The sequence below is a fragment of the Macaca mulatta genome, chromosome 12, assembly GCF_049350105.2.
Source record: "Macaca mulatta isolate MMU2019108-1 chromosome 12, T2T-MMU8v2.0, whole genome shotgun sequence".
Lineage (NCBI taxonomy): Eukaryota > Metazoa > Chordata > Mammalia > Primates > Cercopithecidae > Macaca > Macaca mulatta.
Genome location: NC_133417.1, coordinates 94,736,596 through 94,761,457, shown reverse-complemented (window position 1 = coordinate 94,761,457; position 24,862 = coordinate 94,736,596). Strand labels below are relative to the sequence as shown.

The window sequence follows — 24,862 nt, the reverse complement described above, 5'->3', positions numbered from 1 at the left end:
CTAGATGGTAGTCATGGTTGCATAGCAATGTGAATGTACTTAGTTCCTTTGAACTTAAAAATGGTTAAAATGGTAAATTTTGTTATGTAAATCCTACCGCAATAAAGTTCACAAAAGTTAATTTGTAAAAGAAGCATAATGGCTCAGCAAACAAAACCCAAAATATCTTCCAAAGACCTGATTGACAGTATTACCACTGATGAAAGAATGTTCCACATCAAGAGATACTGGTCAGCAAAGAAAATTTAAGAGGAGAAAGGATGGGCTGGCGCAGCGCGGTGGCTCATGCCTGTAATCCCGGCACTTTGGGAGGCCAAGGCGGGTGGATGACAAGGTCAAGAGATGGAGACCATCCTGGCCAACATGATGAAACCCCGTCTCTACTAAAAATACAAAAAGCTGGGCGTGGTGGCACGCGCCTGTAGTCTCAGCTACTCGGGAGGCTGAGGTAGGAGAATCGCTTGAACCCGGGAGGCAGAGGTTGCAGTGAGCCGAGATCACGCTAGTGCAATCCAGCCTGGCAACAGAGCGAGACTTCGTCTCAAAAAAAAAAAAAAAAAAAAAAAGGAGAAAGGAAAATGGCAATGTATTTTTAGCACTAGCCAACTCAAAGAATGTAAGACACATATGTGACTCAAGTGGAAAGGGCTGCATCAGGCTTGAAATATTAGCCATTAAAAGCACCAAACTCATGTCTATTGTTTCCATTCCATATTTACCAAGCAATCTGATTATAATGTGGATTTAGCCTTCATTGTAATTTGGTCAATAGAAGGAAGATAATGACCGGCAAACTCAACTATCCTAGCTCCTCCATAATTGCATTTCTCATAAACGAATATATTAGTATTAATGGCTTTTACACACCATTTTATTAGCAATTTGTGGTGGGTAACTCAGTACTCCCAAGTCTAGTCACTTCCAGACCTGATAAACCAATTTCAAGCCTATAAAATAATCAGATATTGAAACTTAAGTAATCATACTATGGGCCTGCCAGGCTGTGCATACATCTGTGGCAAGCAAACGTGGCTTTCCCCAAGTAATACCCCTCTCTGAATGCACTTTCCATTCACATTTCCATAATTCTGTATTGCATTTTGTCTTCTGCCTATAGACTCAGATCCTTGAGAACAGACAATGGACCTTATCTGTATGCTTAATAACTAATAAAGTTCCTAGCACAAAGGAAATAACCCAATAAATCTGTAATAAATGAAAATAAAACCTAACCTAGTAGAACATAATTAGGAAATAAATATTGAAAATTAAGATTTGGGCCAGGCGCAGTGGCTCACGCCTGTAATTCCAGCACTTTGGGAAGTCGAGGCAGCTGCATCACGAGGTCAGGAGTTCGAAACCAGCCTAGCCAACACAGTGAAATGTCATCCCTACTAAAAATACAAAAATTAGCTGGGCATGGTGGCAGGCACCTGTAGTCCCAGCTACTCGGAAGGCTGAGGCAGGAGAATCGCTTGAACCCAAGAGGTGGAGGTTGCAGTGAGCTGAGATGACACCACTGCACTCCAGCCTGGTGACAGAGTGAGACTCCATCTAAAAAAAAAGAAAAAGAAGATTCTTCTATGTATTAATATATAATATGTATTAATAATACAATTTTCCTCTGAAGGCTACAAATGGAAAGTTAGACACACAGTATCTGAGACAAAATAAGCATATCTAGATACAGCTGGAACTCTTGATTTATGTTAAGCTTACATAGGCCATATTTGTTGAGAATGCCCATGAGTGGCATTCTAGCTGTATCTGCATAAAAGTACAGACAGGACTCAGCATACATGCCTTTCCCCCAATAACCCTCTCCTATGTTACAATAAGAACATACAAAATGTACACCTTTGCTAAATACATGGGACTTGTATAAGTGCCACTTCACATATATTTGGTCAAGGGAAAGATAAAATTCCTTACTAATGTGCCCTAGAGTTCTCCTGTTTCACATAATACAGCATTTGGACTCAACACTGGCCAAGAGTGCCTAGATGAGGAATCTACCAATGATAGCACACACAGGATCTTGCTTGTCTTGACAGCACAGAAGAGCATTGGGATACACCTGCTGAACATAATTGGAATTGTAAGAAAAATAATACCTGATGTGAAAGGTTTTATGTTCAAACTGGATTCCAGTGTATAACAGAAATAACCTCTGACCCCTCTAACAGTATGACTAATTTTTCTTAACCTTTAGGTTTTAATTTTTCTTTTTTTCCTTTTTTAGGCCAACAGTGCACCCTAGAGAAAATGTGAGTTATTTTCTCTTCTAGCAGTTAAGAAAACAGACTCCAGTGCCAGATGGCCTGACTTCTAATCCTAGCTTTGCTTTTCCTAGTTGTGTGACCTCCAAAGCACCCAAAATCTGTGGCCCAGTTGCCTGTAAAATGAGGACAGAGACTACTTCATGGGATTGTGAAAGAAATTAATCTACAACAGGTGCCTGGTACATAGTGCCACTTTATCATTATTGTTATTGTTATACATAAATGAAATTTTTGAAAAACACAAATTCCAACTAAAAAACCTCAACCATATTCTGGCAATTATTTACTTATTTATCTGTATCTACCTCTAGACTGTACTCTGGCTTCCCAACATGTTGTTATGGGATTTACTCATCTTTTATACCCAGAGCTTCACAACGTGCAAAGTGCAGGTATATATGCCAGCCCTGTACAACAGTGGATTCTAAGGTCCTTGCTTACTAAAATCTTAAATACCAGCGTGGGAGAAGACTGACTCTTGAACTAAATCTGTTCAAACAATGTTCAAAACAAAGTTCACAAACCAATAAAAGAAAAAAAAAGAAAAAGCAGGTGCAAGACTCTGAAAACATACCATGCTGAATTTCGTGTACATAGTAAGCAAGGACAATAAAATGCATTATGAAAATAGGATTTTTTAAGGCAACTGAATATTTACCACAGCCTTTTTTTTTTTTTTTTTTTTTTTTTTTTGAGACAGTCTCCCTCTGTAGATCAGGCTAGAGTGCAGTGGCGCGATCTCGGCTTACTGCTACCTCCGCCTCCCGGGTCCCAGTTCAAGCAGTTCTCCTGCCTCAGTCTCCCGAGTTTTGTTTTGTTTTAATTGTAAAAATAAGCCAGTCCCTTTCTTCCTAGTGAAGTGGGAGAAACGGTTTACACTGTCCGACCAGAAACACTTCCGTTCTCTGGGACTCCTGCTAGGGGGCGCCGCTAGATTCCATCCTATTTCTCCGATACAAGTATCAGGTACCTCACCCCTACCTTTAGATTTGGTGATAATTCCCTTAAAAATAGAATGACGAATAATCTACCCCATCCTTTTCTCACAGTAGCAACCAAATTCCAGCCAAGGGCAAAAAAAAAAAAATTACTTTTTAATGTAGCTTAGTGTTTGGAACTTGATGTTGTGTAGTCAGACAAACCTGTATTCGGTCTCCGCTGGATCAGTCACTAGCTGTGTAATTTTACAGAACTCTCATCACCTGCAAATCTGGGGGGAAATGCGGGCGCGCACAGAGAGCGTTTCGAGCAAAGACGGCCTTTAAGCTTTTCTTCACTAAGCGTGCGGCTCTCCAGTGAAACAGCAGCTAGCTCTGGAAGGGACCTTGCACGGTGTCGATGACATCACTTCCGGGCGCCAGGTTCGGGTTTTCTCCTGCAGCAATAAGGGCAGTCGACAGTCTTTACTAGGGAAAGGAGACAAGTGCTGGCTACTACCGCCCAAAAGGAAGGTGGGTGAAATTGCTCACTCTTCACCCCACTGACGCTTTTGCGCATCTGGAAAAGCGGTTCCAGTTTGCGCCCTTCGCCGCCTTAGAGCCTACCGGAGACCAGCGCTACCCAAGTCACGTGGGTTCACACTGCAGCTTTCTTGGCCCGAAAGGGTAGTGCTTCGCACAATCCTCCCTGTCCAGATTTTGTTAATGCACATCTAATTCCTCCACGTTGTGTCTGTCTGGGCTGCACTTGCCGCAACTGCCCTCTGCAAATAGGTCGCTCATCTCTAATCCCTAGGATGCCCTGTGTCCCTTTAGTGTGGTGGAGAAAGAACCTGCTTTAACACCCAGAAAGTTTTATAACGGATGATATGGGGGCATGAAATTAGGTACTTCGCAGTGTGAAAATACTAGTGTGCTTTAGTGATGGGCTGCTATTATTTTGGGGGAAAAGGATTTGGGAAGATCCTTGTTATGACAAAACCTATAGCAAAAAGTGGAGATTTAATTTCAAAGATTGTAATTAAGGATAAAATAGGTGTTAGGTTGCAGTTGGTGTGTGTGTTTATGTTAACTCTTGTTTTTGAACCAAATGATCCAGTTTTATTTTGAAAGGTGTTTTTAGGAAATAGAATACATTAACAGTATTTTTATCTGTTCCATCTGCCTTTGTTGTTTGATTCTTGTTAGAAAAATCCATATTTTGTCTTAATTTTAGCTGTCAGAAAATAAATAGCACTTTTCAGAGGACTCGTACTGTATATTAGCTGTCATACTGTATATTATCGTACTGTATATTAGCTGTCTTAATAATAAGTCTTTTGGTAGGAACAGCATGCAAGTAATAATAATACTAAAAAATTTTATATCTGACCCGTTTTCCCCCTTGGAGAATATTATATTCATTCATAATATTATTTATATTCACATGTTGCTATAGCCTTTACAAAATTTTGGTGAGTTTTTACAAACTGTCCTGTAATTCTATAAAATTATATATTGAAAAATAAGCTGGCTAATGTCAGATGCAAATAATAAGTTGTTTCTGTAATTCTGTTTCAGGAATTATCTATAGAGTCAGTATGCTAATCTTGAATAAGACAGCAGGAGTTTTTTTTAAACCATCAAAAAGGAAAGTTTATGAATTTTTAAGAAGTTTTAATTTTCATCCTGGAACACTATTTCTTCACAAAATAGTATTGGGAATTGAAACCAGTTGTGATGATACAGCAGCTGCTGTGGTGGATGAAACTGGAAATGTGTTGGGAGAAGCAATACATTCCCAAACTGAAGTTCATTTAAAGTAAGTAGACATTATCTTAGTCATTTCCACTTTTTTGGAAAAAGTAAAATCATTCTTTTGTATTTGTCATATATAAAAGTTTTCAGGAGCTGCTGTCTTATTCCTTTTTGCAAACACTTTTAATAACTGCTATTTAGAAAACCTCAAACACCTCATCTTGGCTTTTAAGGGTCTTCACAATAAGGTCCCAACCTTAACTAATCCTGTTGCCAAAAGATACTGAGCTCATTCCCAGCTTCAGTATTTATCGATGATTTTCCTTCAGTAATGCATTCCTTCTTTTCTCCACTTCTATGTTTCATGGTCTCAGCTGAAGTCCTAGGAAAACTGTGTTAGTCATTGAAAAAAAAAATCCTGTTCATATTTATACATATAAATTGTGTTAGTACTTAAATAAATAATAATACACTGTTGTATTAAAGCATAGAATGGTGCAAGGATTGTAAACTGAGATGTTTGTGGAGGACCACCAGGCAGGTTACCTCAATAAATGGACAAGATAAAAAGTGGAAAATGTCTGGAGGAAGTCACCACTCAGCTCTAGCCAGTTGTCATGCGGGAATGCAGGACCTGTGTTATTAGATTATTACAGTTTTCAAGAGAAAATGGAAATCCAGATTTTTTGTGTGTGTGTAAGACAGAGTCTCACTCTGTCACCAGGCTGGAGTACAGTGGCATGATCTCAGCTCACTGCAACCTCCGGCTCCCGCGTTCAAGCGATTCCCGTCTCAGCCTCCCAAGTAGCTGGGACTACCTGCGCGCATCACCACGCCCAGCTAATTTTTTTGTATTTTAGTAGAGACAGGGTTTCACCATGTTGGCCATGATGGTCTCGATCTCCTGACCTCGTGATCCACCTGCCTCAGCCTCCCAAAGTGTGGGGATTACAGGCGTGAGCCACTGCGCCTGGCCGGAAATCCAGATTTTTAATGTTGTATTTCCAGATTTTTAAAATTAGTAGCTAATTTAAAATATATTAAAATACTCTACAGATGAGTATGCCTTTAAGCTATCAATTGACAACATCTGAATAGTGAAAAAGCCTGGTATTTTGGAATGACAGTCCTGTATTTGAATCCTGAATTAAGCACTTGGTATTGGCTCTGTAACTGTAGGCAAGTTCCATATCCTCTCTGATTCTGTTTTCACATCAGTAAAATAGGAAAATTGGCTGGGCGCAGTGGCTCACGCCTGTAATCCCAGCACTTTGGGAGGCTAAGGCGGGCAATCACGAGGTCAGGAGATTGAGACCATCCTGGCTAACATGGTGAAGCCCCGTCTCTACTAAAAATACAAAAAAAAAATTAGTTGGGCGTGGTGGTGGGCGCCTGTAGTCCCAGCTACTCAGGAGGCTGAGGCAGGAGAATGGCATGAACCCGGGAGGCGGAGCTTGCAGTGAGCCGAGATCACACCACTGGACTTCAGCCTGGGTGACAGAGGGAGACTCTGTCTCAAAAAATAATAATAAGTAAATAAAATAACATCTGCCTTATAGAATTACGGGAGGGTGGCGTTAGAAATGATATATGTAAAGAGGCAGATTAAGCCTCAAACAATAACTATGTGAAAGGGACTGTGTTGGATATTAGTAAGGCACTGTGAAGTACTGCAAAGTCCTTGGTTTCAGGAAGCTTAACTTGATTATGGAGACATGATGTCTAGACCTACAAGGAAAATTAATAGTGCAAGGCAGCATAAGGTAAAACAAGTGGTGCAGACAGTAACTAGTATTACCGTGCCTTCACAGTCCTTTCAGTTTTTCCTGAGTGCACTGAACTTTTGAACATGTAAACGTTAATGGCACAGAAAGGACTACCCTGACCACTTTATCTAAATTAGGTACTCCCATCCTGTTTATTCTGTATCATCATATCCTGCATGTTTTCTTTGTAATATTTTCACAATTTATACATTTGCTTGTGTATGTATCATCGCAGTAGAGTCTAAGTGCCATGGTGACAGGGGCCATGTCTATATTAATCACTATGCTATACCTAGTGCCCAACACAATGTTTGACACATCACAGGTGTTCAGTGGCCTTTCGTTAGGCCTTCAGTGAATGGAGATGGAAAGAATATTATAAACTGGCTGTGTTAGTTCATTCTTGCATTGCTATAAAGAAATACCTGAGACTGGGTAATTTATAAAGAAAAGAGGTTTAATTGGTTCACGTTTCCACAGGCTGTGTAGGAAACATGGCAGCATCTGCTTCTGGGGAGGCCCCAGGGAGCTTTTACTCATGAGGGAAGGCAAAGTGGGAGTAGGCATCTTACATGGCAGGAGCAGGACCGAAAGAGAGGGGTGAGGTGCTACACACTTTTTTTTTTTTTTTTTGAGATGGAGTTTCACTCTTGTTGCCCAGGCCAGAGTGCAATGGTGTGATCTCGGCTCACCACAACCTCTGCCTCCTGGATTCAAGCGATTCTCCCCGCTCAGCCTCCGGGTAGCTGGGATTATAGGCATGCTCCACCATGACCGGCTAATTTTGTATTTTTAGTAGAGGTGGGGTTTCTCTGTGTTGGTCAGGTTGGTCTCGAACTCCCGACCTCAAGTGATCCACCCGCCTAGGCCTCCCAAAGTCCTGGGATTACAGGCGTGAACCACCGCGCTTGGCCCACACTTTTAAACAACCAGATCTCATGAGAACTCATTGACTATGGTGACACAGTACCAAGGGGAAAATATGCCCCCATGATGTAGTTGCCTCCCACCAGGCCCCATCTCCAACACTGGGAATTACCATTCTACATGAGATTTGGGCAGGGACACAGATTCAAACCATATCACTAAGTGAGCATTGTCAGCAAAGGCAAAGAAGTGAGAAGTACTGGACATTCAGTTTAGCTAGACCATAGGTCACTTAAGGAGACTACTGGGCAAATAGGCTTCAGTGATACCATTCACCTGGCGCATCTCAGCATTTTTTGAATACCTATAGCTGCCAGGCAATACTTGGGGCATTGGGGGTGCAAATATAAATGAGACATATGACCCTTGCCTTTGAACAGCTCGCCATATAAGTGGGTTAGAGTGTAGGCTTATATTCTGGTTCAGCCATTTACTAGGCTTATATTCTGGTTCAGCCGTTTACTACATTTGATACTGTGCACAATTTTTTGTGCCTCAGTTTCCTTATCTGTTAAATGATAATAATTACCACTAATTCAAATTAGTGTTGTGAATATTAAGTGTGAATTCCTTTAAAGCTTTTGGGGCATTCTTGATGAATAGCAACAGCTGAATACAAGCTAGCTATTAGTAACAATAGTAGTTCTACTACTACTATCAGTAAAAGTGAAGAAGACAGTAAGCAGACCATTGTGAAACAGAATGGCAAGTGCAGTAATAGAGGATTACTTGGCAGGAGGAGTCCCTTTTTCCAAGCCAGAAACCTGAAGGACATCCTTGAATTCTCCCTCACCATTCCACATCCAAATCAGTCATTCATAGTAAATCCATCTCCCAAATATTTTTTGCAACTTTCCTCTGCTTTCTCACTGATTGAGTTCAATCCTTTATTGTCTTTTGCATAGACTCTTGGCTATAGCTTCAAGCCTCAGTGGTTTCCCTGCCTCTTTATTAGCTTTGTTCCCTAATCCACACTCCATACTGTCTACAAATCATAGTAAGACAAAAATACATTGTTATTATTAATTCTTTGAGAATAAAGCCATGTTCTTATTTGGCCCTAGTGTTTAGCATAATCCCTGGAAGATAAAATACACAGAAAAGGCATAGAAAGGAAAGAAGGGAGGCAAGACAGAGAAGGAAGGAATGAGTGGCAGGGAGATAATTTAGATTTGATGCCTCCCAAATTCCACGAAACTAAAGGTTTTGAGTAGGGGAATAACAGGAGTAGCACTGTGCTTTAGAGTATTCTCTGGCAGCAATATAGGATGGACTTTAAGGATCAAAGGATGTAGTTAGGAAAGTACAATTAGAAGACTGTTGAATAAATTAGACTGAGATGAGGGCTTTCGAGACTTGGCAGTGGGAGTGGTGATAAACTTAAATGGGGAGAGTGAAGGAGAGAAAGGAAGTAAAGATGAACTTTGAAACCCAAGGGTTATCTGATGCCACTAACAAAGATGAGGAATATAAGAGAAAAAGTAGCTTTGAAGAATTAAGGAAAATTATATTACAATGTGGATGTGTTGAAATCAGATCATTTCATTTATATCCCCCTCATTGCCTGAAACAATATTTTAATTACTCAGCAAATATTCATTGAATGCACTTACTGAGGATTTTCATTTCTACACATAGAACTAGTAGGTCTTGCAACATCAAATATTTGAAGATTTTTTTTTGAAACTAGCAGGGCAATTTGCAGACTCTATTTTATTGCTCTAGTTCTCATATTGTAAATCAATCACATGGTAGCAAATTTGTTGCTAGCAAATTTGTCTCTTAGTTCTTTACACTTGACATCTGGAGTGGCCATCCACCATCCTACATGGACCAAAAATCCAAATTACCAACTCTGAGCACCAGATTCCCAAACTGTATTTCAGGATTGCAAGCCATCTGCTGTCCTGCTGTGACCTCAATTGGAATGTGTTTTAAAATAAACTCATCTTCTTTATAAAACTGTCTTCATGTTTGTCTTTTAGAATTTCTTTTCTCCCAGTCATTCCAGCTGAATAGCTGAACAAACTTTGATGCCTTAGTCCCCCTGTCCCCTTATATTCAATTCAATTAGTTATTACAGTTCTTAAGGTTCTCTGTCCCTTTCTTTCCATTTCCACAATCACCCAGTTTAAGATATAATCATTTTACACAAATACTTTCACTGTAATCTCTCTTAAATTCTTCTGTCAGCAAGGAAATTAATTTTCCTTAAATACAATTTTTTCCTGTCCTTCCCATGCTCAAAACTTGTCTGGAATGCTTTGCAAGATTATTTTGGTGATTTCATTTGTCAACAAACAAATCCATGGGATTTTGTTGTGCATAAGTTGAAAAAGTCAGAAACATTATCCCCTTAATTACTGCTTACTGAGTTTTAACCATAGTGTGCTGTGTTAGAAGGCACACAATTAGAAAATATTTGACTTAGCTATGTAATGATTAACTTGAAGACATGCCTTTAACTGTAATATATTATCAGTTTTCCTCATTTTTACAATCTTAAAACTACAAAAAGCTGTCTTTCTTTCAGAACAGGTGGGATTGTTCCTGCAGTAGCTCAACAGCTTCACAGAGACAATATTCAACGAATAGTACAAGAAGCTCTTTCTGCCAGTAGAATCTCACCAAGTGACCTCTCAGCAATTGCAACTACCATAAAACCAGGACTTGCTTTAAGCCTGGGAGTGGGCTTATCATTTAGCTTACAGCTGGTAGGACAGTTAAAAAAGCCATTCATTCCCATTCATCATATGGAGGCTCATGCACTTACTATTAGGTTGACCAATAAAGTAGAATTTCCTTTTTTAGTTCTTTTGATTTCTGGAGGTCACTGTCTATTGGCATTAGTTCAAGGAGTTTCAGATTTTCTGCTTCTTGGAAAGTCTTTGGACATAGCACCAGGTGACATGCTTGACAAGGTAATTATTTAAGAATTAATTTCTCCATTCTTTTTTGTTACGTTGTCCATTTCAACTAAGTAGCAATCGATGTGCTACCACCATTCACCTAAATATTTCTGAATGATATCTTAATAAACTGAAAAAAATTCACAATGGTAAGAAAAAATACAAAGAGTAGTACACAATTGTATAATTCTTAGCCTTTCCTAATAAAATGTTAAGAGGTTCATATCTGTACATAAAAGCTGAAATAGTTTGCAGATACAGTTATGTATTTTGTCAAATAATATATGTGAAAGAACGTGCTTTGTAAACTAACATACTGCAAAAAAGGTAAAATAAGAGAACATATATAGATTAACATGACATTAAAGATGCAATGCACAGAATTAAATCACAATTGCTGACACCATAGACAGGTAGGGTCCCCCCCCCCCGCCCTTTGTTTTAGAATACTACAGAGGCTACTGCCATATATATAAAAACACTGCTTTCCACAGTGAAATAATAGGAAGAAAGTATAGGACAAGTTCTTATTATTGACATTCATCATTAAGCAGTCATTGTCAACTTCAAGCCTATTTTCCAACCCCAATAGAAGAGCAAACGTAGATGGGGCAGTGATTGGCCTCTTATTGTTCGGGTCATCATAAGGAGCAGAGTTGTCTGCTTACCTGAATATCAGCTGTAGTCTATATTTGCCAAAGTATAGCATGTTTTATTCATTCAGGGGGGTTTTGTTTTGTTAGTAATTTTCAATTCATTTCCTTTGCATCTTTTCGTTTCAAAGTATTTAATTTTATGACTCTAAAAAAATATAATTTTTTGATAGGTGGCAAGAAGACTTTCTTTAATAAAACATCCAGAGTGCTCCACCATGAGTGGTGGGAAAGCCATAGAACATTTGGCCAAACAAGGAAATAGATTTCATTTTGACATCAAACCTCCCTTGCATCATGCTAAAAACTGTGATTTTTCTTTTACTGGACTTCAACAAGTTACTAATAAAAGAATAATGAAAAAGGAAAAAGAGGAAGGTATATTTCTAATTAGTAAAGTTGAACAGATAAATGTTCCTGGATTGTGCCTAAAAATGCCTGCTCATTTCTGCAGGTATTGAGGAGGGGCAAGTCCTGTCTTCAGCTGCAGACATTGCTGCCACAGTACAGCACACAATGGCATGTCATATTGTGAAAAGAACACATCGGGCTATTCTGTTTTGTAAGCAGAGAGACTTGTTACCTCAAAATAATGCAGTACTGGTAAGTTTTATCTCATTTTAAAGTAATAGTTACACTTTGCAATATGTTACTTTTTTCCCAAGACCTTGACCTGGTGTTTAGGATGAACAGATCTTTATGCCCTATGCTAGCCCTGACAGTATGAAATTATGCAGGATAGGAAAGACTAACAGCCATTTCTTGTACTAGTTTGGCAGCTTCATGGGACATCTGTATAGCTTCTATGGCTCATAAGTCTAAGATCGCATCCTCTTGTTGGATTTAAAAGAGGGCTTACAATAAAGAAAGTAAATGCAGTAACTGCTATCACTATTTTTAGAAAAATAGATGGATTTCCTTCATCCTTTGATGAAATTCCTTTGTTTGTTTTTTAATAAGCCAGTCAAATTTAGCAGTGGGAGGTGGTATACCAACTTTCGTGACACTTATGTTGATAAATCCACTATATTGTACCAGCTGAAATCCCTTTAATTGTGTTTAAAAGCCTTGAGACAAACATCCTGTTTAACTGTAGCTTAAACTTTATTCATTTAAAAATTATAAACTAAAGTGGGAAAATGTTTAAATGGTGGTAATTCATAGATGGAATTTTACTTGGATATCAAAGAATAATCTTTTCAGAGTTATGTAGTAAAATGCACAAAATATTTAATAAATTCAGAGTCTAAAATGATGTTCTATGATTGTGATTATATTAAATAAATATTTAGATGAAAGGTTGGAAGAAAATATACAAAAATGCTAGTAATGTTTGTATGCTATTAGAATTGTTAGTAATTTTTTTCTTTCCAAATTTTTATTATATAGATATATCATTTGCCCATTACCAATCTCAAAATGGGATAGTTTATTATTGTATAATGCTGATATTTTCCCCAGGTTTAATTAACAGCTTGGTTCCTATCCATATATGATAGTTATTTTGGTTTTCTCAATTCCTTCAGGTTGCATCTGGTGGTGTTGCAAGTAACTTCTATGTCCGCAGAGCTCTGGAAATTTTAACAAACGCAACACAGTGCACTTTGTTGTGTCCTCCTCCCAGACTGTGCACTGATAATGGCATTATGATTGCATGGTAGGCCACAGGATATATGTGCTTCACTCGTAACTATGTAAATATTAATTGCCGTTTTATCATACTAAACCTTCTTCCTTCAGATCTTGGAGCTATTGATTTTATTTTAATGATTCTTATTTAGGAACGGTATTGAAAGACTACGTGCTGGCTTGGGCATTTTACATGACATAGAAGGCATCCGCTATGAACCAAAGTATGTGATATCATTCATGATCTTTATGCAAGTTACATTACTTAAGACAAAGCCTGGATTTTGCCTTTATATATGAGGTTTTCATTGACATTCTGGTGGTACTTGAAGGAAAGTTACATAAATTTCTTTCATGAACCTAGTTAAGGTTGATACCATATGAGAAATATTTTTGCTATAGTATCAAATTATAAAAATCTTGACAAGTTTAGGTGAGTTAGAAACAGGTCATGAATAAGAGTGATGAATTCCCTCCTTTGGAACTAGAATGTAAACTGTGTCCATGGCCTGGACTTTGGCAATGTCAGGAACATCTCAGAACCAGCAGGTATGCTGGGAAATTTAAGGAAAACATGCAGAAAGCATTCAGGTGTGAGAGTGGGTTGTGATTATGCTTTCACACAGGCAGCTGAGAATTGGCCAAAAGATAGCTGTTTCCTGCAAGCCTTATTTCCTCTCCCAAATCAAAGTTCCAGTGAATAGCACAGCTTTTTCTTTTACTTTTTTTTTTTTTTTTTTTTTTTTAAAGAGTCTCACTGTGTCACCCAGGCTAGAGTGCAGTGGTGCATTCTCGGCTTACTGCAACCTCTGCTTCCCGCATTCAAGTGACTGTCATGCCTCAGCCTCCTGAGTAGCTGGGATTATAGGTTCACACAGCTGTGCCCAGCTAATTTTTTGTATTTTTAGTTTTTGGGTTTTGCCATGTTGGCCAGGCTGTTCTCAAACTCCAGGCCTCAAGTGTTCCACCCACCTCAGCCTCCCAAAATTCTGGGATGACAGGTGTGAGCCACCATTGCCTGGCTGGTTTTTCAAATTACTATCAAATTCTGTTATAAGTTAATTCTGGAATAGTAAAAGAATTATTTTCATAATCTAACATAATTATATTTTGAACACTGTTTCATCTGATGTTTTAACTTGTCAGCACTGGCCAGGCACAGTGGCTCATGCCTGTAATCCCAGCACTTTGGGAGGCTGAGGCGGGCAGATCACCTGAAGTTAGGAGTTCAAGACCAGCCTGGCCAACATGGTGAAACCCCATCTCTACTGAAAATACAAAAATTAGCCAGGTGTAGTGGCAGGCGCCTGTAATCGCAGCTACTCGGGAGGCTGAGGCAGGAGAATTGCTTGAATCCTCGAGGTGGAGGTTGTAGTAAGCTGAGGTCACACCACTGCACTCCAGCCTGGGTGACAGAGCGAGACTCCATCTCAAAAAAAAAAAAACACACACACACACAACTGTCAGCATTATATTCCGTAACTTGACAGTTGTGCTATACATGAATTACATGTATGCTGATCATGAATGAACTGAATTGAGTTAGTAGTACTGGAAGGCATCCCTTTGATACCTTGTCTCAGATAGAGTATATCCTCTGATTCAGTTGTGTCACCTTGTGACAGTGTTGAGGCTGGAGATGATGGCTTTTTCCAGGTTGGGATTCAGTCAAAGCAAAGTCTTATCTTGGACAACATGGTAGAAAAGCAGAAATCTGAAGCAAAAATTAGTTACTGAGGAGGAACAGAAAAAGACAGCAGGAACTAAGACCTCTTTGGCTAGTAATGGCAAAGGATGGTAGAAAAGGGGCAAGGCAGCTTTTTAAACTTCAGAGAAGAACCTATAGAAACCTAGGACATTTCTAAAATGTGAATGGACACAGGTTTGACTTTAGCTGTATGGCAAAAATGTTTTTACCTTTTCAGCTTTGTAGAGAATTATAAGACATTTTTCATTATTTTTATATTTCATTTTATGTTTTTAACTTATTTACAGTATTTAAGAGCAGTAAAACTTTCTTTCAAGAACATCTCAAAAGTTAGATTTCTTATTGAGACTAGCTTTCATTATCCTGACTTGAGGTCCCGGTATATTTGTAAGTATTTAAGAATCATTACCACATATGATGAATTAAACATTTGATATTTATATTGTCATAATTCTAAGCAAATAGTCTGCAGAACTAGTGATGGATCATGAAGCAAATAAATAATATGATTTGTCTGCTTATGATGTAGATGTCCTCTTGGAGTAGACATATCAAAAGAAGTTGGAGAAGCTGCCATAAAAGTACCACAATTAAAAATGGAGATATGATTTCTGCTGTTCAAAAAAGTCCCTAAAGGTAGCGTTAATGTTAAAATTAAGTTTTTATTATTTTGTGTATCAAATTGTAGAAGATATATAATATTAATTATTCATCAAGACTTTCTTATTTTCTTTTTATGTTTGATGTTTTACCTGCTCTTCTGAGATACTGTACTGTATTAAAGCCTTACAAGGGAACATATTTTTTTTTTTAATTATTAAAAACCAAAATAAAACATCTTTTGAGAAAGGAATGTATTGATGTTGGCAGGTAGAAAGAAACACTTTGGAAGAAATACAGTAATTTTGCTGAATTCTGGCCCTGTATCATCCAGGCGTAGGACTTTCTCCCACTTCCTCAAATCAGGATAGGAGAAGCTCCTTTTTAACTCCTACTGAAACAAGAACCTGACTTTATAATGAGAGAGCAGTTTTATTTTTTTTTTAATCATCATTATTTTTTGGAGATAATCTCCCTCTGTCACCCAGGCTGGAGTGCAGTGGTGTCATCTCGGCTTACTGCATGCAACCTCTACTCTGGGTCCAAGTAATTCTCCTGCCTCAGCCTCCTGAGTAGCTGGGACTACAGGAGCCCACCACCACGCCTGGCTAATTTTTTGTATTTTCAGTAGAGAGAGGGTTTCACCATGTTGCCCAAGGTGGTCTTGAACTCCTGAGCTCAGGCAATCCGCCTGCCTCGGCCTCCCAAAGTGCTGGGATTACAAATGTGCATGAGAAAGCAATTTTAGATCAAAGTCATGTCAAAGCAGACATTTCCAAATCAAGACAAAAGCTGGGTTTCTCTAACATAGTATGTTATTAATTTTAAGAGTTCATGATTAGGTATCCTCTCTGGAGTAAACAGGATGTCTATGCATTTTTAAAAATTCATATAATTTGAGGTTTTACAATTTTGACATGTAAGTAATCCCTCAAGTATGTATTGTACGCTTTAGTTGTCCATATACTTTTACATCAGTTATTTGAGAAATTGTATATAATCAGATGGAAATAAATGAGGGAGTTTTTTTGGATAATTTTTTTTAATCCAAACTTTGTACTGCAAATATTGTAAGATTATCACTGTTTTTCTGTCTTGATTAAAGTAACTAAATGTACAATTCTTTGAATATAACCCTCTATATCTGGAGACCTTTCTCATACATAATTTTTTATTTTTGTTTTTCTAGGCAGCATCTTGCTATGTTGCCCAGGCTGGACTAGAACTCCTAGGCTCATGTAATCCTCCAACTTCAGCCTCCAGGGCCTGACTTCTCACACATCCTTTAAAAAAAAAAACAAAAACCGTGGAATAATAAAAGTAACCTTTTTTTTTTTTTTTTTTTTTTTTTGAGACAGAATCTCACTCTGTTGTCCAGGCTGGAATGCAATGGCTCGATCTCGGCTCACTGCAACCTCCGTCTGCCAAGTTCAAGCAGTTCTCCTGCCTCAGCCTCCCGAGTAGCTGGGACTACAGGCAAGCACCACCATGCCCAGCTCATTTTTTGTATTTTTAGTAGAGATGGGGTTTCACCATGCTGGCCAGGCTGGTCTCGAACTCCTGACCACGTGATCCACCCACCTCGGCCTCCCAAAGTGCTGGGATTACAGGCATGAGCCACCATGCCCGGCCAATAAAAATAATCTTTATGGGGGGGGATTTATAGGAGAAGTAGTATACATTTTAGGAGTGGTAGGATGGTCTGGCTAGGCCAAGATACTCAGGAAATATCTGGAATTGAATGCAAAGGAACTCTGATAACCGGAAAATAGTCCTAAAATATAGTCTTGAGCCTACCTGAAACCAGTTTCAGAGCTCAAAAGTTGCTCTCTAAAGGCTTTTTAAAATATCTACAGAAGCTTAATATTTCCATTGTTATGAATTCTTATCCTTAATGGTGCTGGATAACACAATTTATTACTTGAATATGTATCCCTTTCTAGTATAAAATAGACCATTTCCCTCCGCATTTCCTATATTTTAGTCAATCCACCAGAAAGTTGTGACTCAGCACCATTAAGATAATTTAGAATTAAATATGAAGATTAAAGACGTCTCTTATTTTTCAGTGGTTAAGAACACAGGCTTTGCATGGTAGCTCATCCTAGTGCTTTGGGAGGCCAAGGGAGGAGGATCACTTGAGGCCAGGAATTTGGGACCAGCCTGGGCAACACAGCAGAGACCTCAGCCTCCTGAGTAGCTAAGGCTACAGGTCTGTACCACCACACTCAGCATAACAGAGACCGAGGACCTGTAGCCCTAGCCACTCAGAAGGCTGAGGTGGGATGATTGCTTTGAACCCAGGAGTTATAGGCTACAGTGAGCTATGATTGTACTATTGCCCTCCAGCCTGGGTAATAGAGCAAGACCCTGTCAAATAAATAAATAAATAAATAAATAAATAATCATTCATTCACCCACTCACTCACTCACTGACTTTGGACTCTGGCACATAGAAAGCCCTAAGTACATATCGGGGAAAATAGCTGCTAATTAATATATACTTTCAATGCTTACTGCAGCCCAGGTAGAGAATGGATTACAGCAAGACCCTCAGACTGTATGAAGGCAATTCAGCAAGTGGATGGAGAAAAGGGGAGCTTTAAAGTAAACAGTGAAGCCAGGCGCAGTGGCTCACACCTGTAATCCCAGCACTTTGGGAGGCCAAGGCAGGCAGATCGCCTGATGTCAGGAGTTCAAGACCAGCCTGGCCAACATGGTGAAACCTCATCTCTACTAAAAATACAAAAATTAGCCAGGCGTGGTGGCAGGTGCCTGTAATCCCAGCTACTCAAGAGGCTGAGGCAGAATTGCCTGAACCCAGGAGGCGAAGTGAGCCGAGATCTTGCCACTGCACTCCAGCCTGGGTGACAGAGCGAGATTCTATCTCAAAAAAATAAATAAATAAGTAAGATAAAGTACACGGTGAAGCCAGGTGTTTGTATCATATTTGTCTGCAGCTGTAAAATAGGAGAAGCAGACATTGCTGTTTGAGCAAAGACATCATATGGTTCTAAGCCACATAAGACTATTACCTTTTCCAGTTGCAAACCAAAGACACTCTATAAATAGGGAGAATGAGCAACACTGTTAGCTATAAAACCCATACTTATGTACTTGATGGGCAGTGATTTCGGATTTTATTTTTAAATAAAACTTTTTTTCCCTTGTAAAAAATTTTTATTTTCTTTTTAAATTTTTCTTTTCTGCTTCATCCACTGACTCTCAGACCTTTTTTTTTTTTTTTTTTTTTTTGAGACAGGGTCTCACTCTCGGACCTCGGCTGGTAGCAAGAGATCTACAGTAGCAAGATCACAACTCACTGCAACTCTGACTTCCTGAACTCAAGCAATCCTCCTGCCTTAACCTCTTGAATAGCTGGGACTACAGGTGTGCATGTCCACGCCCAGCCAACTTTATTTCTATTTTTTGTAGAGACAGGCTCTTGCCATGTTGCCCGAACTGGTCCTGAACTGCTGAGTTCAAGTGATCCTCCCACCTTGGCCTCCAGAAGTGCTGGGATTACAGGTGTGAGCCACCATGCCTAGCCAAAATATTTCTTAAGTATACATTTTGGGTCTTAGAAGACTTATACATTTGTAATATTTATTACTAAATATATCACAGTATTATAATAAATGTTACCATGTGAGCTACTTTGAATCAGGCCTCTTGCACGCCAATTTAAAAATGTTAACTCTTGATATATACACTAGTTATACCACTCATGTCAGTCAATAAATTTTAAGGTTTAAGTGCAGGCCTTCTTTTAAAGAAATCCTACTTATTATTTGAAACCATAATTCTGATCTGATATTAAATTCCCGTAGACATGCTAAGGAAAGTCTGCTTAGTATCGAGATCAAGAACTTCCATTCAAAAAGATTATTCAGTTACATTATTTGCATATTACCATTATTAAAAATAAAAAAAAATTTAAAAGATGGCTCAGGAATCCTTTCATGCTAAAATGTTTTATTAGCCTTCTGCAGGCTCTGGGTTGGCTTTCTGGACATGTTTCCCAAGTTGGTTCAAACACACTATTCTTGGTCTTGATACATTTGTGATATCTGATGTAATTGTAGATGAAAAAGAAAAAATATTATGGGAATCCTTGGTCTTTTTTGTTGCTTTGAAGAGTCCCATGAAGTTAGTTACAGGAGGTAATAAAGTCAAAGAATCTCTTGGTTGAATTTTAGGTTTTAATTTTCTTCGGTGATCCTTCCCTAAAAATTAGCCACAATTAAATGTCTCTCCTGAGAGCCCTAGGTATAGTCTCATTACTTCTAGTTCTATGTAGTTCTATTTTCTTTACATAACTAAAACATACTAAGAGAACAGATCAGTAGCTTGCTGGCTTGTTTTGTTAAGTTAGCACCAATAAAAGAACAAATACTACTTTAAACATAATTATGTAAAATAAAGAATATTTTAGCACCAAAAGAAAGTGTAAAAGGCATTATCTCAAAATGATGGACTTGACATTGAATGAATTAATTTTACCAGAAACGTGTTACCTTGTCCTTATTTTTTCTTATGTTGCCACAAACCTGTGAAAACTTCATCAGATCATGACTGATAAACAGATTGTTGTTTAGAAACCATTGTTAAAGTGAAGAAAAAGTGAACTGATTTTATTCTTTTGTGTAAATTACTCTTACATTCAAGAAGCTATATAAAAAATGGATGTTCTTCTACTCATGATATTCTATATATATTTCTATATCACCTCCCCACATACCTAGCTTCCCTCATATACTTGCTGAATACATGAAATTGTTTCCTCTCCTTTTACTGTCGTTTTAAATTCTCTCCCTTTCTGTTTATGACTCTAGCAAACTGATCTTGACTTCTGAATGTTTCTATCCTTGATTTTCGTAATAGGACAACATATCAAGTAAGACTGATTTTGGTCCTACATGAAAAGGCACTAAGCATGTATGTGAAATTAATAAGTAATTTATATTCCCTATTACATATCTAATAGGAAGGGATAAATAATATGAGATCTGGACTCTGATCTCTGCAGATCTAATCCATTCAAGTGTAATGTACCAACTATGTACAAAACTATATAGAGTATCAATGGAAAAAATGTGGTCTCTGCCCCGAGAATTCAGATAGGTAAGTTGTATATAAAACAGCAATAGCAGGATCATAATTTAAGTCATATTTACAGGTCGTTTAAATAATGACTTATTTCTATGCATGGTTTGAGAAAAGCAAAATAAGACAGGAGTCACTTTCAAGTGATACTGGTAGGGAAGGCCTTACAGAAAATGATTAACATGGACTTATAATTAGGAAGATATTTTAGGTAGACATAATTACAAAAGAAAAGTATGCAGGTAAACTTTTTTGGGGGGGTACCTTCTACTTTTTTTTTTTTTTTTTTGAGATGGAGTCTCACTCTGTCACCCAGGTCAGAGTGTAGTGGTTCGATCTCAGCTGACTGCAGCCTCTGCCTCCCAGGTTCAAGTGATTCTCCTGCCTCAACCTCCCAAGTAGCTGGGATTACAGGCATGCACCACCATGCCTGGCTAATTTTTACTATTATTATTATTTTTAGTAGAGATGGGGTTTCACCATATTGGCTAGGCTGATCTTGAACTCCTGACCTCAAGTGATCTACCTGCCTCGGCCTCCCAAAGTGCTGGGATTACAGGCATGAGCCACTGTGCTCAGCCTACATTTTGAATTTTTAGAGATGGAATACAGAATTATAAAGTGTCTAGGCTAGAAGGTACTTCATAGATTAAAAAAAAAAAAAATCAATTACCTTTTTTAAAGATAGGAATTATGGATGGTCCTCCATTCTTCTCCAGACTAAAAGGAAAACATTTTTGTCGTTATTAAAATAAATGAAGACCTAATACACCCAGAAAAAATATATGAAGAAATATATGAAGACTTACGGTACCAGGTTTAATGCCTGATGGCCTAATTCATACATGTTCCTCCACTAACTCTGCATGTTACCTGTAAGTATTTTATATTCAGTCACTCATTTACTCACTTATTTACTCCAAACATTTGGAACATTAAATCTTCTTGAAGTGATCAGGGAAAGTGTTACAGAAGAAAAGACACTTCAGCTGGGTTTTGAAGAAGATAGGTCTGAGAAAGGGGTATATTTTTCTAATTCCCACAAAGTCATCACATGGGCTAGCCGTGGGAGTGACTGTGTAAAATACTACTTACATTATTTAATTCCTCGAACCAATGAAAATTATTTAGAATTATCAATTACGGCCGGGCGCGGTGGCTCACGCCTGTAATCCCAGCACTTTGGGAGGCCGAGGCGGGCGGATCACAAGGTCAGGAGATCGAGACCACGGTGAAACCCCGTCTCTACTAAAAAAAAAAATACAAAAAATTAGCCGGGCGCGGTTGTGGGCGCCTGTAGTCCCAGCTACTCGGGAGGCTGAGGCAGGAGAATGGCGTGAACCCGGGAGGCGGAGCTTGCAGTGAGCCGAGATCGCGCCACTGCACTCCAGCCTGGGCGACAGAGCCAGACTCCGTCTCAAAAAAAAAAAAAAAAAAAAAAAAGAATTATCAATTACAACAGTTATAATTTAGGTTCGCTGGCTTATCATAAAATTAGGTCACCCATTTTAGACTTTCAGCTTTTCAAAGAATTAAAGTGGCTCCAAAGGTGTACTCATCATTCTCTGTACTTAAAAATTGATGTAGAATCTATGTTTGTACATGGATCCTATTCGGATGCATTATTGGATCCTATTCTCTTCCATTATCATAGAGTTAACATATCTTGTGTAGTTCTATTTCCTATGTATGAATACCACTACTTGGAGAGAAGACTTGTAATTCAGCTACATTTGCAGAAGAGGAAACATACCCATAGTAAAGAGATTCTCCTCTCCTCCCCTTTTGTGGGGACTTAAGTTCATGGTGAAACCACAACATGAGTTGAAATCCTCTGAATAAATTCCTGGCAAACTTCACTGTAACTCTAACCACTAAGTCTAATTTAGCCCTGTTTCCACCCTGGGAATTTGGCCTAGCTTTGGATCTGGTCCAGAAGACCCATTTGATGCTAAGGTCGGGGTGGTGATCTTGTCTTAGAACTCTCAAATGTATCCCTAGTCTGCTAAAAAAATGACTTCTTGAATCAGATGTTGTGGTAACCAGTCTCCCCAAAACTTTCTAAAATGTGAATAATCTTGGCCAGAGAGGATCTCCAAGATCTAGGTGTATTCTTGTCTGCACCCACAACTCTGGTGCTGAGTTGGAATTAAAACAGGTTTTGGCAATGGTCATTTAGAATGAAGTTTATCGTCTGCTATACAGGAGATATGTTCATATCAAGAATAGTTCCTCTTGTTGGATCTTACTAAACCTCATTAAAGTCTCCTTTCAATGATTTCACTACTGCAACTTCTAACATAGGACCATACCTTAAGGAAGGAAGTCCCACCAGTGTTTGTTGCATTTGAAATTCCTTTAAAAATGCTGGGTTAATACTTGCATCTCTGCTGATATTATTTTTTATGCGAATGAACTGATTAGGTTTATTCCTGCATTCTTTGAATAGGATGCGGAAAGCATTTGCATTGTATGTTAAGTAGCCCAGAGCAGAGGAACAAGCTGCACGAACCTAAATGAAGAAACAATTCTTTCTTAACCAGTGGGCTTTGTTCTTAAAATATCTTAATGTTCTAATTAGCTACTTCATAGGAAAGTCTCTGTGAGGGAGGGAACAAGTGTAAGCAAATATGTATGCAAACAAGTGGCAATGTATAGCTGGAAGCTTAACTGCCATATTTTTATAGAGTTGTTCTCAATCTTCACTGCATTTTAGAACCACCTGGAGTGTTTAAAAATAAATAAATAAATAAAGCCCACCAACTAAATCAGAATCCTTTCAGGGTAGAATCTGGGCGCACGTACGCGCGCGTGTGTGTTTGTGTGAGGTAATTCTAATGTGCCACCAAAGAAAGAATCTTTGAGTTTGAACTAAGGCAGTGGAGTGCAACCCTGACAATGCATTGGCATCACTCGTATATCTTTGACAATTATGCCTGGGTTCCATTCCTAGAAACTCTTATTTAATTATTTTGTTTACAGTTCTCAAAGGAGTAGGAGCAGACACTTTGGAGAATAGCTAAGTGGTACACATAGGAAAGCTGAACTCTTGGTAACAGAAATCTTAGAGAAAGCAACTCATTTATTTATTTATTTATTTATTACTTAGAAAAAAAAAATTTTTTAAACATTCAGATGTTACAAAAGCAACTCACTTTTCCACTGGCATAAACAAAGAAAGAAGCACAAGTATCAGGCCACAGGACTCTAGAAAAAATAGTTCTTTGAAGAAAATACCCTCTGTCTATGACCCATAGGTTGGTCATATGATTAATTAAAGTATGCTCCTGGCCAGTTGTAGGGAATATGATAGTAGCATAAAAAGTTTTCTTTATGTTGGCATCTGGTTGCTCTGTATGCTCATATGTCTTCTACATCTTGAACCCTGGACCTGTGGTTCAGCTGCTGGGAACTTGTTCGAAATGCAAATTCTAGGGTCCACCTCAAATGTGTTGGCTCAGAAACTCTAGGAATGGGGCCAAGCAATATAATAGGCCCTCCAAGTGATTCTGATATACCCTAAAGGTGCAGTAAAACTGCTTTAGACCTTAGTGGAAGAGAGTAGGAGAACACTCAGAGGAAGCCACTGCTGTGACCAGCACGGCCTCTTTTCACACACCCTTACTTCTAACCCTGCTTGACATATAAGGAAAACTATCCTATGGATTCCATTTTCATTCATTTCAAATCATAGAAATAACTTAAATCAGAGTCACCAGTTTTCGTTAGATAACTAGCAAAGATTTTAATTATAAATTTCTTTGTCATCAACGTACTTATAGATTGACTCTTAATTCCAGGATTAAGATGACCTATTTTGTAGGGTTTTGTTTTTGTTTTCTAAATCAGAAACTAATTTGAACAGGTAGTTCTTTTTAAATCTTTAATTACAGTTGTTTTATACTGCTTTTGTGATTAAAATCCTAGTTTTAAGTCTTAGGGTTAAAACAAATATATATTTTTATAGGAATTAAAATTGTGGATGGCAGATATGTATGACTAATTAGTAACAAGAACTATATTACATATATAACACAGTCATGTAATTTTGAGTTAGTAATAAGAACTATGTAACAGTCAATCAGTGGAAAAATTAGTCCACAGAAAGAGAGGTAAACTATATTTTTAGCATATTTAATTTTAGAATTAGTTTTTGCTTGTTTTTACCTCTTCTGTTCCTGAGTACAAATGATAGCAGAGCCGTTGGATTGTTCCTAATGTGGTAAATGCTTCTGGGATACCAGCTCTAGAATGAGCCAGGCTTGCTATTAAATTCCCTATAAATTAAACAAGAAAAATGCTTGTTATTTAACTGATATAAACATAATACTTTCATTAATTGCACATAGCACTGAAAAAGGTTTGTGTCACAAGACATCTCTGTCAATGAAGCAGCACTGAGAAAAAGCATGCATATGTAAATATAGAATAAACTCCCCAAAATTACAGTTTGGTTTTCTGTCACAAATAGTATAAGTTAAATAGGTTTATGTAAGGGTGGAAAAATTTCAAAATTAGAGGTTTCCTTTCTCCCATATCTTCAGAATATATTTTGTTTTGAAGTTTTTAGGGTTTTAAAAATAACTATGAACATAATGATTTAATTA

At 38.1% G+C, this 24,862-nt stretch overlaps 2 protein-coding genes and 1 long non-coding RNA gene across 9 annotated transcripts in view; 1 reads left to right on the top strand and 2 right to left on the bottom strand.

Moving 5' to 3' along the window:
• Positions 1-849: 849 nt before the first annotated feature.
• Positions 850-3,638, bottom strand: LOC144333435 (uncharacterized). Its single transcript, XR_013402081.1, has 2 exons — positions 3,425-3,638; positions 850-1,554 (listed from the first exon to the last, which is right to left on the bottom strand). It is a non-coding gene; the product is annotated as an uncharacterized LOC144333435 (long non-coding RNA).
• Positions 3,626-19,844, top strand: OSGEPL1 (O-sialoglycoprotein endopeptidase like 1). Of its 7 annotated transcripts, none has more exons than XR_013401810.1 (9): positions 3,626-3,733; positions 4,781-5,021; positions 10,184-10,571; positions 11,386-11,590; positions 11,667-11,815; positions 12,739-12,906; positions 12,994-13,065; positions 15,079-15,185; positions 18,412-18,809. XR_013401810.1 is itself a non-coding variant. In XM_077956471.1 (9 exons), the coding sequence occupies exons 3-8, from the start codon at positions 10,404-10,406 to the stop codon at positions 15,155-15,157; spliced, it is 804 nt and encodes a 267-aa protein (XP_077812597.1). In that variant the 5' UTR covers positions 3,626-3,733; positions 4,781-5,021; positions 10,189-10,403; the 3' UTR covers positions 15,158-15,185; positions 18,412-19,844.
• Positions 19,108-24,862, bottom strand: part of ANKAR (ankyrin and armadillo repeat containing) — a 77,448-nt gene continuing 71,693 nt past the window's right edge. The window contains exons 20-23 of the mRNA XM_015110530.3: positions 24,423-24,532; positions 22,568-22,767; positions 20,929-20,975; positions 19,108-19,375 (exon numbers count right to left, since the gene is read on the bottom strand). Coding sequence (XP_014966016.3) covers positions 19,128-19,375; positions 20,929-20,975; positions 22,568-22,767; positions 24,423-24,532 — 605 coding nt within the window. The 3' untranslated portion in view covers positions 19,108-19,127. The remainder of the gene's footprint in view (positions 19,376-20,928; positions 20,976-22,567; positions 22,768-24,422; positions 24,533-24,862) is intronic.

Excerpts from the sequence above, each read along its gene's own strand:
- OSGEPL1 (XM_015110497.3), top strand. The coding sequence starts at position 4,801 with ATGCTAATCTTGAATAAGACAGCAGGAGTTTTTTTTAAACCATCAAAA. Across the intron at positions 11,816-12,738 it reads CTCAAAATAATGCAGTACTG|GTTGCATCTGGTGGTGTTGC; the intron begins GTAAGTTTTATC and ends CAATTCCTTCAG. Across the intron at positions 12,870-12,993 it reads AATGGCATTATGATTGCATG|GAACGGTATTGAAAGACTAC; the intron begins GTAGGCCACAGG and ends ATTCTTATTTAG.